The sequence below is a fragment of the Lonchura striata genome, chromosome 26 (genome assembly GCF_050655825.1).
Source record: "Lonchura striata isolate lonStrDom1 chromosome 26, ASM5065582v1, whole genome shotgun sequence".
NCBI lineage: Eukaryota > Metazoa > Chordata > Aves > Passeriformes > Estrildidae > Lonchura > Lonchura striata.
In genome coordinates, this window is record NC_140728.1 from 5,427,008 (window position 1) to 5,439,347 (window position 12,340).

Genomic DNA, 12,340 nt, shown 5'->3' on the forward strand with positions numbered 1-12,340 from the left:
TCCCCCTCTGCAGGTTTTTCCACATCCTACAGCGAGGGAAGATCCAAGCTCGGCGTGGTTCTTTTAAAAGATCCATTGGAGTTCCCCCTCCTCCCGTCCGGATCCTCGGCTGCTGCACCCTCTGAACCCCTCCCGAGCAAATCATCCCCCCCAAATCCCACTTGGGAGAGATGGGAGTTAGGTCAAAATTTAAAAAAAAAAAACAAATAAAAATGGGGGAGCGCTGAATTCCCACTGGGATGCTGGATGTGGTCCTTGGAAAATGTGTGATTGAGGCATGGAATTGCCATTCCCGCTGGAATTTTCCTCCTTTTCGTCCCTTTTCCCTGAAGGAGATAATCCCCTGGGAATGAGGGAATTTTCCCTAGAGTGAGATCTCCCCCAAATCCCACTTGGAAGAGCTGGGATTTAGGTAAAATTTTTTTAAAAAACAAACAAAAAAGGGGGAACACTGAATTCCCACTGGGGGAGGGCCTTGTGCCCATATGGATGCTGATCCTTGGAAAATGCGGGATTGCGGCATGGAATTGCCATTCCCACTGGAATTTTCCTCCATGTCGTCCCTTCTCCCTGATCTGATGGGAGAAGATCCCCTGGGAATGAGGGAATTTTCCCTGGAGCGGGATCCGGGATCAGCAGCAGGGTGGGAGAACATTCCCTGCTCTGCTGTCCCCCCCCAAGGAGGTGACACCGCCACAGGGCCACCGCCTCTCTGTCCTGGGATACTCCATCCCCTCCCAGCACCCCGAACTCCCTTCCCCCCAAAAGGAGCCGCTCCCGGGTTCATCCCGGGCCCGCATTCCCGGCAATTCCCGCTTCCCATCCCGCAGCTTTTCCCAGCCTTTGCCAGGGCTCCTGTTGACAGCACCTAACGCGTGGCTGCTAAAAATAGGATGTGGCAACCACATCTCCCACCCTGGAGCCGCGCAGGGCGCAGGATCCCGATCCCAGAAAAAGGCAGGAAAACCCCAGGATGCTGCAGGAACCCCCAAACCCTCGGGAATGCTGCAGGGAGGGGGCTGAGGCGGAGAAATCTGAATTTTTGCGGATTATTTTTATACAGCTCGAGGGGGAGGGGGACGTGGAAAAAAACAAGAAATGTGTTTGCTGCATTTTGCTGCGTTTTCCCCTCCTCCTTTTTTTATTTTTTTTTAATTTTTTTGTTTTGTTTTGTTTTTTTTTGTTTTTCCAGTGGTGAAGGGGAAAATGGGGAGAAGAAAAGCTCAGGCTGTTCCCCTCATCCCGTTCCCATTCCCATTGTTGAGTTTCCCTGGAGGGACCCCAGAGCTGTCTGCACCTCAGGGATAATTCATGGGTGTCCCTTCCATCCCCTGCTCCCACCTAATCAATCCCAGCACTGGGATATTCTGGAAAAATAAAGGGGAAAAACTCCACAATTGGAGCAGCATCATTAATAATCAGAATAATCTGTTAATCCCAGGGGGAATTAATGACTCCAGCAATGACCCCATTGGGATTGGGGCAGGAAAATGAGGTTTTGGTCATTCTGGGGGATCTTCCCTGATTTTCCAGGGCCCAGGAGGATGAAAAGTTCCATCAAGGGACACCAGGGGATGGTTCTGTCCCCACGTGGTGGCCAAAGGGGAAAAGGGAGAAGGAATTTGGGTGGGAGCAGGGAGAAAATTGGGAATGTGGATTTGGAGGGGGACACTGCCGGGCAGAGGGGATGGAGGAACTCCTGGGCACGCACAGGGTCCCCAGGATGTCACCTCAGGGGTGTCACACAGTGTCCCCAGGGATGCCACACAGAGTTGCCCAAAGATGTCACCCCGTCCCTCAGGGTTGTCACACGCTGTCCCTGTGCGATGTCACACGCATCGCCAGGGATGTGACACTCTGTCCCCCAAGGATGTCACCCAGGGCACCCAGGGGTGTCACAGAGTCCCCCAAGGATGTGACAGAGAGTCCCCCAGAGATGTCACACGCTGTCCCTGAGGGATGTCACACACATCGCCAGGGATGTGACACAAGGTCCCTCAGGGATGTCACACACTGTCCCTGAGGGGTGTCATGCGCTGTCCCCCAGGGGTGTCACACTCTGTCTCCCAGGGATGTCGCCCGCTGTCCTCCAGGGGTGTCACACAGCTCCCTCAGGGATGTCACCCGGAGCCCTCAGGGATGTCACACAGCCCCCAGGAATGTCACCCAGAGCCCCCAGGAGTGTCACAGTCAGCCCCCAGGGATGTCACCCACTGTCCCTTACAGCTGTCACCCAGAGCCCCCGGGGATGTCACCCAGAGCCCCCCGAGCCCCAGAGCCCCCCGAGGTGTCCCCGGAGCCCCCAGGGATGTCCCCCAGAGCCCCCCGGGATGTCCCCCGGAGCCCCCAGGGATGTCCCCCGGAGCCCCCCGAGGTGTCCCCCGGAGCCCCCCGAGGTGTCCCCCGCTGTCCCAGCTCCTCCCAGCCCCAGCGAGGCCCGTGCGGTGCCCCCCGAGCGGAGCGGGTCCCGCTCCCCGGGGCTCGGGGCGTTCGCAGAATTCCCCGGCTGAATTTTGGGGCTGGGAGCAGAGCGGGGAGGGGCGGGACGGAGGAGGAGGAGGAGGAGGAGGGGGAGGAAGAGAAGGAGAGGAGGGGGCGGGGGCCATATGGAGCAGCCGCAGGATGCGGAGCCGGCGCTGCCAGAGCCGAGCGATCGATTTGTGCCAGCCCAGCCCCGCCGGGGGAAGGTGACCTTGAGCGGCAGAGCCACACGGCAGGGCCAGGAATCCACCCGGGAATGTTCCCCGGGCGAGGGAAAAGGGATGGAGGGCAGGACAGGGATGAAACCCCCCCCGGGGAGGGCTCTGTGCCCTCCTGGCTGCTCCAGGACAGATCCCGGCGCCTGGGGACAGTCCCTGCCCACGGAGGGGACGAGTGGCAGGAGGCGGTGGCAGTTCCCAGCGAGGACACGAGGGCGCGATCAATAACTGCCCCAATAATCAATAACCGACCCCAAACCAGCCCCAGCTCGGCCTCTCCTGCCCCACCCTGGTCCCTCCTCCCTGGGGGTGGCAGGGACACAAAAGCCACCCAAAGGCACCCGCCCTGAACCTCAACTCTCCCAGCAAAGCCCCGACAGAGCCGTTCACTGCTCTGGGCAATTTGGGAGTTCTGTAAATCCGGGAGCCATCCCCGCGCTGCCCTCACCCTCCTGCCGCAGCCCAGCCCCCGCAGCTCCTCTGAGCCCTTCCCCGGAGCATTCCCGGGCTGTTCCCGAGCCCGGCGGGCATTCCCGGGAGAAGCGGAGGTTCCAGGAGGGAAGGTCCGGCATTCCCGGCGCTGCCTTTGCCCTCTAGCGGGACCAACGCGAAGGACCCGGCGGGGAAAAAATCGACCAAAAATCCACCCCGCTGGAGCCGGATTTGCAGAAATCCCAACTTTTCCAAAAGAAATGAGGAGCTCCGAGGCGGGGTTGCTGCAGGAGAGTTGGGATTTAGGAGCGTTGTCTTGCCTTGGGTGGCTTTGGGGTCCCCTCAGCCAGGATGGGACGGGGGGGGGTCCCACCTTTTCCAGAGCTCTGGAGGGGCAGAGGTGGGGCTGGATTTGGGGAGGGGGTGCTGGGGGCTCCATCCCGTGGGATCAGCGGGATGAAGGCTGGTGGGAAGGTGTTGGAAGGGTGGGTGGGGATGGAGGAGGACGCGGGGGCAACGGATCCGCAGGCTCGAGGGTGACACGACAACAGCGGCTCCAAATCCTGGAATTCTGGATCAAACAACTCCAAATTCCCATTTCCCAAGGATTTTGGGCCAACAATCCACGCCTGGGCTGGGTTTTGCATGGAAAAGGGGAGAGAGGAGGTGCCCACACCGTGCCAGCGCCGCAGGCGCCGCGTCCCCACGGATGAGGAGCCGGATCCTCTTCCCAAGTTTTCTCCAGCCGCCTTCGGATGCCTCCCCGGGCTCCGAGGATGTGGGCTGAGCTCCGTGGTTTCACTTCAGGGTTTTGGATTCTCCAGGGATGTGTCATCCCCCTCGAGGTGTTCCTTACATGTGGATAAAAATACAAGGGATGAATACATCGCCTCGGAAATATCCCACACCGCTGGGCAGCTCCTCCTCTGCGGGGAGCCGGGATCATCCCGGAGATTTCGGCTCCAGGCTCAGGGACTTGGGGATCTCCAGGTTTCTCTGTGGTTCCAAATTCATAGGTACTGTCCCAAATCCATGGATAACATCCCAAATCCACTGACATCATTCCAAATCCATGAATACCATTGCAAATCCAGGGATGTCCTCCTAAATCCATGGGCACCATCCCAAACCCATGGATAACATCCCAAATCCATTTATACCCTCCCAAATCCATGGATACCTTCCCAAATCCATGAGCACCATCCTAAATCTAGGAATGCCCTCCCAAATCCAGGGATGTCCTCCCAAATCTATGAATGCCATCCCAAATCCATGGACACCATCCTAAATCCATGGATACCCTCCAAAATCCATGGGTACTATCCCAAATCCATGGATACCCTTCAAAATCCATGGATACTGTCCCAAATCCATCAATACCATCCCAAATCCATGGGCACCATCCTAAATCCAGGAATGCCATCCCAAATCCATGGATACTATTCCAAATCCATTTATACCCTCCCAAATCCATTTATACCATCCCAAATCCATGGATGCCATCCCAAATCCATGGATACTGTCCCAAATTCATAGTTACACTCACAAATCCACGGGTACCGCCCCAAATGCAGGGATACCCTCCCAAATCCATGGGCACCCTCCCAAATCTAAGGATGCCCTCCCAAATCCAGGGATCTCCTCCCAAACCCATGGATACCATGGCATGCACTGCCCTCAGGGCGGTGTTTACATTTTATGTCAAAAACAACGTGTGCCACGTTTACAATAACCTGCCAAACTCTGTCATTTATGTTGGGCAGTGTGTCCCTACCTTAAACCAACAGAAAAGTGTCACCATCACAGCAAGACATGGAGGAGAAGGAGAAGGAGAAGGAGAAGGAGAAGGAGAAGGAGAAGGAGAAGGAGAAGGAGAAGGAGAAGGAGAAGGAGAAGGAGAAGGAGAAGGAGAAGGAGAAGGAGAAGGAGAAGGAGAAGGAGAAGGAGAAGGAGAAGGAGAAGGAGAAGGAGAAGGAGAAGAGAAGGAGGTCAGGACACACCCAAATCCCTCCATTTTGTCCCCTTGAACCCCATTTTAAAAAGCCCCAAAATTCTAATTTTTCACCCCGTGTTAATTCAACATCCACACCACTCAAACCCTTGTGGTTTGTAATTCCTTATACAAAATTGGCAGCTTTTTCCATGGGCTAAAATTGAAGCCACAGGTGTTTTTGACTTCGTGTCAGGGTCTCTGAGCCCCCTCCAGGGTCTGGAGACAGCCAGGGCAGCCAGAGGGATGTCCTGGATTCCAACAGCTCTGGAGGGAATGAGGGAGAAGCGGGTTGAAGGGAAAATCCAACTTTGCAAATCCAAGCAAAGCTGCTGGGCTGGGTCTGCATTCCCAGCTTCTCTCACTGTCAAGAACAAGGCTTTGAATGCATTTTAAAACCTTTATTTTACTTTCTTTTTATTTTACGCATTTGCCCTGGGATGGAAGACCTCCACTTCCACATTTTCCGTGGAGCAGCGGGGTCTGAGCGCTGTGGGACGGGATCTGGGAACATTTTCCTGTGTCTGCAGCAGCAGGGGCTCAGGAGAAGCGGCCGGTGGGCAGGCGGGGCAGGCAGGAGAAGGCGCTGGCGAAGAGGCTGAGGTTGATGGGGTTCCCGTCCAGGCGGATGTCCTCGAGCGCCCGGCGGATCTGGCCCTGCTCCTGGCGGTCACAGAACGTGTCCTCGTGCATCGTCCGGATGTTGTTGTTCTGCGGGCATGCAAAGGGGACCCGAGTCACGGGAGCAGGAGAGGAGGAGAACCAGGACAAGGACCAGGACCAGGGCCAGGACCACGACCAGGACCATGACCAGGATCAGGAAGAGGACTGGGAAAAAGACCAGGACCAGGAAGAGGACCAGGAAAAGACCAGGACCAGGACCAGGAAAAGGACCGTGACCAGGGCTAGGACCAGGAAAAGGACCAGGACTAGGGAAAGGACCAGGGCAAGGACCAGGACCAGGATCAGGACCAGGACAAGGACCAGGACCAGGACTAGGAAAAGACCAGGACCAGGAAAAGGACCATGACCAGGGCTAGGACCAGGAAAAGGACCAGGACTAGGAAAAGGACCAGGGCAAGGACCAGGACCAGGACAAGGACCAGGACCAGGAAAAGGACCAGGACTAGGAAAAGGACTGTGACCAGGGCTAGGACCAGGAAAAGGACCAGGACCAGCAAAAAGACCAGGACCAGACCCAGGACCATGACCAGAACCAGGGCCAGGATCAGGGCCAAGACCAGGACCAGGACCATAAAAAGGACCAGGACCAGGGCCAGGAAAAGGACCAGGATCAGGGCCAGGGCCAGGACTAGGAAAAGGACCAAGAATAGGACCAGGACCAGGAAAAGGACCAGGACTAGGACTCAGACCAGGGCTAGAGCCAGGACCAGGACCAGAAAAGGACCAGGGCTAGAGCCAGGACCAGGACCAGGAAAAGAAAAAGGACAATGAAGAGGAGGAGAAGGAGGAGGAGGAGGGGGAGGAAGATCTGCTAAACTCAGGTAAACCTCATCCCACCTGGAGGTTCAGGGAAAGGGACAAATCTGAGTCAAAGGGATGAGGAGGCTGAGCAGGCCCAGGCCTAGGCCCAGGATAAGGAGGACCAGGACCAGGAAGAAGAGGATGAGGAGAAGGAGGAGAAGGAGGAGGAGGAGGGGGATGAGGGCTCTGCTAGGCTCAGGTACAGGCCAACCCTGTCCCACCTGGAGGTGCAGGGAGCGCAGGCTCTCGGGAAGGGGCACCGGGATAAAATCCAGCTGGTTATCGGAGAGATGGAGGAACTGCAGCTGCTTCAGGTCCTGCGGGGAGAGGGCAGAGGGGAACCCCTAAAGATGAACCCAAATAGAGATGGACCCCTAAAGAGGGGAACTCCTAAAAATGAACCCAAATAGAGATGAACCCCTAAAGAGGAGCCCCCAAAGATGAACCCCCAGGAGATGAACAATGATACCCCTAGAGATGAACTCCCTAGAGATGAACCGCTAGAGACGAACCCTTAAAGATGACCCCAAAAGATGAACTCCCCTAAACAGGAACCTTCCTAGACATGAATCTCCCAAGAGATGAACCCCTAGAAATGAACCAATGAACCCCCTGGAGATGAACCCCCTAAAGATGAATCCCACTAAAGTTGACTCTCCCCTAGAGATGAAACCCCAATAGAGATTAAACCCCAATAGGGATGAAACCACAACAGAGATAAAACCCCAAAAGAGATTAAACCCCAATAGAGATTAAACCCTGAAAGAGATGAAGCCCCAGTAGGGATGAAACCCTAATAGGGATGAAGCCCCAATAGGGATTAAACCCCAGTAGGGATAAAACCCCAATAGAGATAAAACCCCAATAGGGATGAAACCCCAATAGAGAAGACCCCTCTGGATCTGACCTCCCTAGAGCTGACCCCCCTGGAGCTGACCCCCCTGGAGTTGACCCCTTGTCCCACCCCTCCTCACCCCTGTCCCCACTCCGGAGCAGGGACCCACCCGGAAGGCCTCGGGGCGCAGCCCGGCGCTGGCGATGCGGTTGTGGCGGACATCCAGGCGGACGAGGCTGCGGGGCAGCTCGGGCAGTGCCGGCAGGCGGTTCTCGGGCAGCAGCAGCTCCTGCAGCCGGGGCAGCCGCCGGAATGCGTCCGCGTCCACCCACGAGATGGAATTGCTGCTCAGGTCGATGCGCTCCAGCTTCTCTGAGGGGAGGACGAGAAGAGGGACAAAGCCAGGGTGGTTTAGTCACCTCATTCCCTGTGGGAATCCAGAGCTTCCCTCTGGCTGCCCTGGGACCCTGGCAGGGGTCAGGAACCCCCCTGGACAGAGCCCCCAGAGACACTGGCTGTGATCTCTGTCCATGGAAAAGAGTTTTCAGTCTTACAGGATGAATTACAAGCTCTGAGGGTTTGATATAAGTAATAATTAACCCTACAAAAACCCAAATATACCTGTTCAATATCCCAATTAATGAACCCTACAAAACCTTCAAAACCATACTTGCTAAATATCCCAATTACTTAACCCTACAAAATCATCAAAGCTCAAATATAACTATACCTGTTAAAGATCCCAATTAATTAACCCTATTAAAACCATCAAAACCCAAATACACCTGTTCAATATCCCAATTAATGAACCTTATAAAACCCAATTCTAGGTGTGCCCGTCACCACCAGGCTAAAACTCTGCTTTTTTTACTTTTAAACTTATTCTTCCCATAAAATCCTGCACTTCAACTTCCCTCCTCTGAGGCCACTGTGGGGGATTTGTCTCCCGGGTTCCCCGAGTGGTGACCCCGACGTGCCGGGGCCTCTGTGGGGGATTTTGGTGACCCTGATGCACCGAGGCCGCTGTGGGAGATTTTGGTGACCCCAACGTGCCAAGTCCACTGTTGGGATTATGGTGACCCCGACATGCCAAGTCCACTGTTGGGGTTATGGTGACCCCGATGTGCTGAGGCTGCTGTGGGGGATTTGGTGACCCCGACATGCCGAGGCCACTGTGGGGATTTTGATGACCCCGACGCAATGAGGTCACTGCAGGGGATTTTGGTGACCCCAACGCACCGAGGCCGCTGAAGTCGGCAGCGCGGACAGCCTCGATGCGGTTGAAGCGGGCGTACAGGTACGCGGTGTCCGGGGGCAGCGCTGGGATCTGCTCCAGCTCGGTGTCGTCGCAGTACACCGAGGTGCCGAGGCACAGGCACAGCTGGCAGCTGTGCAGCCCTGCGGGTGCGTGGAAATAAAGTCTGACCCCATAAAATACCCCACAACAGCGGGAGGAGCCCACTCGGCTGTGGGGATGTGGCTTTGTGGCACACAGAGATGTCACAGCCTCCTGACCCCATAAAATACCCCAGAACAACACAGGGACATGCTCACACTGTGGGGACACAAAATCCATGTCACTAAAGCTGTCATAGACCCCAACCCCACAAAATGCCCCACAACAGTGGGATCTACCCACCCTGTCATGGGGACATGGATCTGTGACACCCAGAGCTGTCACAGCCCCGCAGCACCCAGGGAAGGGACAGAAACTCCCAGAAAAAAAAACCAAAACCCAAACTGTTAAAAAATGAAGTGCCCAGGATCAAATCCCTCCTGCAGGAGGAGGGGAGATTAAAGCCCCCAAATTCAGCTTTTTACACCCAAAGCTCTCCTGGCCCCCTTAATTTTCCCACTGGAGGAAGAAGAACTCAACAAAATTCTTTTGGATCAAGAAAAAATCTGTCTCAGCTGCCCCCAAGGCCCCAGCACGGGGGGCAGGAGGGGTAAAACCAAGCCCCCCCTCCCACCCCTTCAAGGGGGCTTCAAAGCAGCTCAGCACCGATTTCCTTTCTCCTCCCACTTAATTTTTCTTGGCCTGGAGTGACAGAAAAGGAATAAAGATATTTATCCTCGCTGCAGGATTTTAATTGTCACTAATCTAATTGCCTCTGCCGCAAAGGCTCTGCTCATTAAAGCCTCGCTGCTTTGCTGGAGTTCATTTTTTCCCCAGTAATTTCTTTCTCTGCAGCCCTCCTGCCTCGCTGTGCCAGCAGATGCAACCCCAAAACCCTGCAACTAGCTGCTGGCAGCACCAAAATTCCCATTTTTCCCCCCAAAACTCCACTCGGGGATGCATCCCAAGGGAACACAACTCACCCTGCCCGGGGATGGGCGCTGGGGGCACGGGGCCAGCACTGCTCGGGGGCTGTGGTTTTGGGGTTCCAGCCGTGGTTTCACCCAGCCCTGGGAGGGGTTTGCGGTCCTTGGGGCGAGGAGCCAAGGTGCCAACCTCGATCTGCAAACACAGCTGGGTGTGAGGGGGGGTGGGTGACTTGTGTCCTTGTCCCCTCCGGGGTGGTGGCACCGGTCAGGGTTACAGGTTGGGATCATGAATTCCTTCTTGGGAAGCTCCACAGGCTCTCCAAGGAACCCCCCTGGCCCAGAGGGATGAAGGAATCCTCACATCCAGGAGCTGGCAGAGCTTTGGCTCGGGTAAAACCTTGCCCAGCGCCGGGAGAGCTGCCAGGGCTGCTGCTGCCAGGAGCTGCCGTGCCTCATCCATCCCTGGCACCAAATCCCTGTCCCGGGGGCTCTCCTGTGTCCCCCTCACCTTCGAGACAAGGTCCTTGTAGTCGTAGAGCTCCTCGTAGTTGCTCAGGTCCAGGATGTCCCCGTAGTTATCCAAGGTCACCTCGTAGTTGCCCAGATCCAGGTTTTCATAGAGGGTCAGCTCAGCCTTGGGCTTGTCCACCTTCATCCTCTTCTCAGCTGGGACAGCCCAAAGTGTCCCCAAGCACAGGCTGGCCACACCCAGCCAGCCCAGGGGACACATCCTGCCCCGGCCGGGGTCACCGTGCCTGGGGATGGGACCTGGATGGGTCACCAAGGGCTGGGTGGGTCACCAAGGGACCTGGAATGGCCACCAAGAGACCGGGAATGGCCACTAAGGGCTTGATGGGTCACCAAGGGCTGGATGGGTCACCAAGGGCTGGATCGGTCACCAAGGGACCTGCAATGGTCACCGAGGGACCTGAAATGGTCACCAAGGGCTGGATGTGGGGACGGGATGTGGCTGAGCCAGCCCTGGGGTGAGTGGGACAGACAGCCCCAATCCCGGGAGGGGACAGAGAGACCCCAAACCCCGGGGTGGACGGGACAGAGGGGACCCAACCCCTGGGGGGGACAGGCAGACCCCAACCCCTGGGGGGGACAGGCAGCCTCAACCCCTGGCAGAGACAGGCAGCCCCTTCCCAGAGAGGACAGACAGCCCCAGCCCCAGAGGGGACAGACAGCCCCCGGCCCTGGGGACCTTCCGTGACCCTTTTCAGCGCGTTTCACGCTCGGCTGTGCAGGAGAGGCCCCGCGGGGCTGCCGGGGCTGCCCGGATCTCCCAGCCCCGGGGAGTGCGGAGGGGTCGGGAGGGGATGGGGGGGTCGGGAGGGGAAAGAGGGGTTGGAAAAGGATGAGGAGTTGGGAAAGGATGAGGGGCTCGGGATGTGATGAGGGACTCAGGAGGTGATGAGGGACTCGGGAGGTGATGAGGGGCTCGGGAGGTGATGAGGGACTCGGGAGGTGATGAGGGGCTCGGGAGGTGATAAAGGGGTCCCGGCGCTTGTGGCAATGGGTGGAACTGTCCACTGGCCCATCAAGCCCAGTGGCCAGGGCCCAGGGGCCCTGGAACTGCTGCTCCCCACTTCTGCTCCCACATCCAGGTCTAAATCCCAGTCTCAATCTGCTTTTCCAACACCCTGGTGGGCCAGAGGCCACAGGATCCATGTGACAGCACGGGGACCCCTCCCCACAGTCCTGGCAGCTCCACATCCAAACCCTCCAGGGCCCATTCCCACAGAATTCCCTCCCATGGGACACCCACGGCAGAGCAGGGGGAGGGTCCCGGCCCCCTCCAGCCTCTCCCAAATCCCAAATCCCAAATCTCAAATCTCAAATCCACCACCCAGCCCAGAGTTTTTTTTCACTCCATCCTGAGGATGCTGCTCCCAAATTCCTGCTGTTTTCCCCCAAATCCACCCTTCCCCAGTGCGCTGAGCCCCCTGCACCCCCCAAACCCTCCCATCCCCCAGCTGCCCCAGCCTGGGGGGCTCTGGAGGAGCCAAACGAAGCCGGGACAGACGTACCCCCGTCCTTCCTCCTCCTCCTCCTCCTCCTCCCGTGGGCTGCAGGGGCTGGGGAAGGGATGCCGGGCTTTTAAGGCACGGAGAGGAGGAGGAGGAGAGGAGGAGGAGGAGGAGAAGGAGGAGGAGGAGGGGGCTGCTCGGGGGTCTGGCCGAGGGGACAGCCAGGATGCGGCCAATCAAACCGGCTGTCCCCTGCATTGTCCTTGCATTGTCCCCAGGCCCGGCTCCGCTCCAACAGCCCCGTCTGGGGCTGGGAGCGGCGGGATCGGAGGGGAACGAGCGGTGGCAGCTCCCCGGTGTCCCCAGGGGCGGTGGGGGACAGAGCCAGCCCCCAGGGAGGTGGGGAGACAGAGCCAGCGCCACCCCAGGTGGTGCCACCAGGGAGGGACCCGGGCTGTGTCCGACCCCAGGGACGCCCCAAAGCACTCTGGGGGGGTCGTCCCAATGAGCAGCCCAGGGTTTGGGGGGGCTGCAGAGACCCCCAGAGACCCCCCCGGCAGCCGATGGATGGGGACATTGAGCTCAGCCAGCCCAGGTCCCCTCCTGGGGGGCTCAGCACCCCAAAACATCACACACTGAGAGGTTTTGGGGATTTTGGGGG

General features: G+C 57.5%; 1 protein-coding gene across 11 annotated transcripts; it reads right to left on the reverse strand.

Annotated features, from left to right (window-relative positions):
- Positions 1–5,507: 5,507 nt before the first annotated feature.
- OPTC (opticin) lies at positions 5,508–11,782 on the reverse strand. Of its 11 annotated transcripts, none has more exons than XM_085561325.1 (7): positions 11,740–11,782; positions 10,215–10,461; positions 9,761–9,899; positions 8,681–8,839; positions 7,611–7,813; positions 6,828–6,923; positions 5,508–5,832 (listed from the first exon to the last, which is right to left on the reverse strand). In XM_085561325.1, exons 2-7 carry the CDS (start codon positions 10,434–10,436, stop codon positions 5,662–5,664), a joined length of 990 nt encoding a protein of 329 aa, XP_085417451.1. In that variant the 5' UTR covers positions 10,437–10,461; positions 11,740–11,782; the 3' UTR covers positions 5,508–5,661. The 11 variants fall into 11 exon arrangements, with proteins under 11 accessions (XP_085417451.1, XP_021394462.2, XP_085417454.1 ...); XM_021538787.3 differs by having other exon boundaries at positions 10,215–10,474; XM_085561328.1 differs by having other exon boundaries at positions 10,215–10,514.
- Between the last annotated feature and the right edge of the window lie 558 nt (positions 11,783–12,340).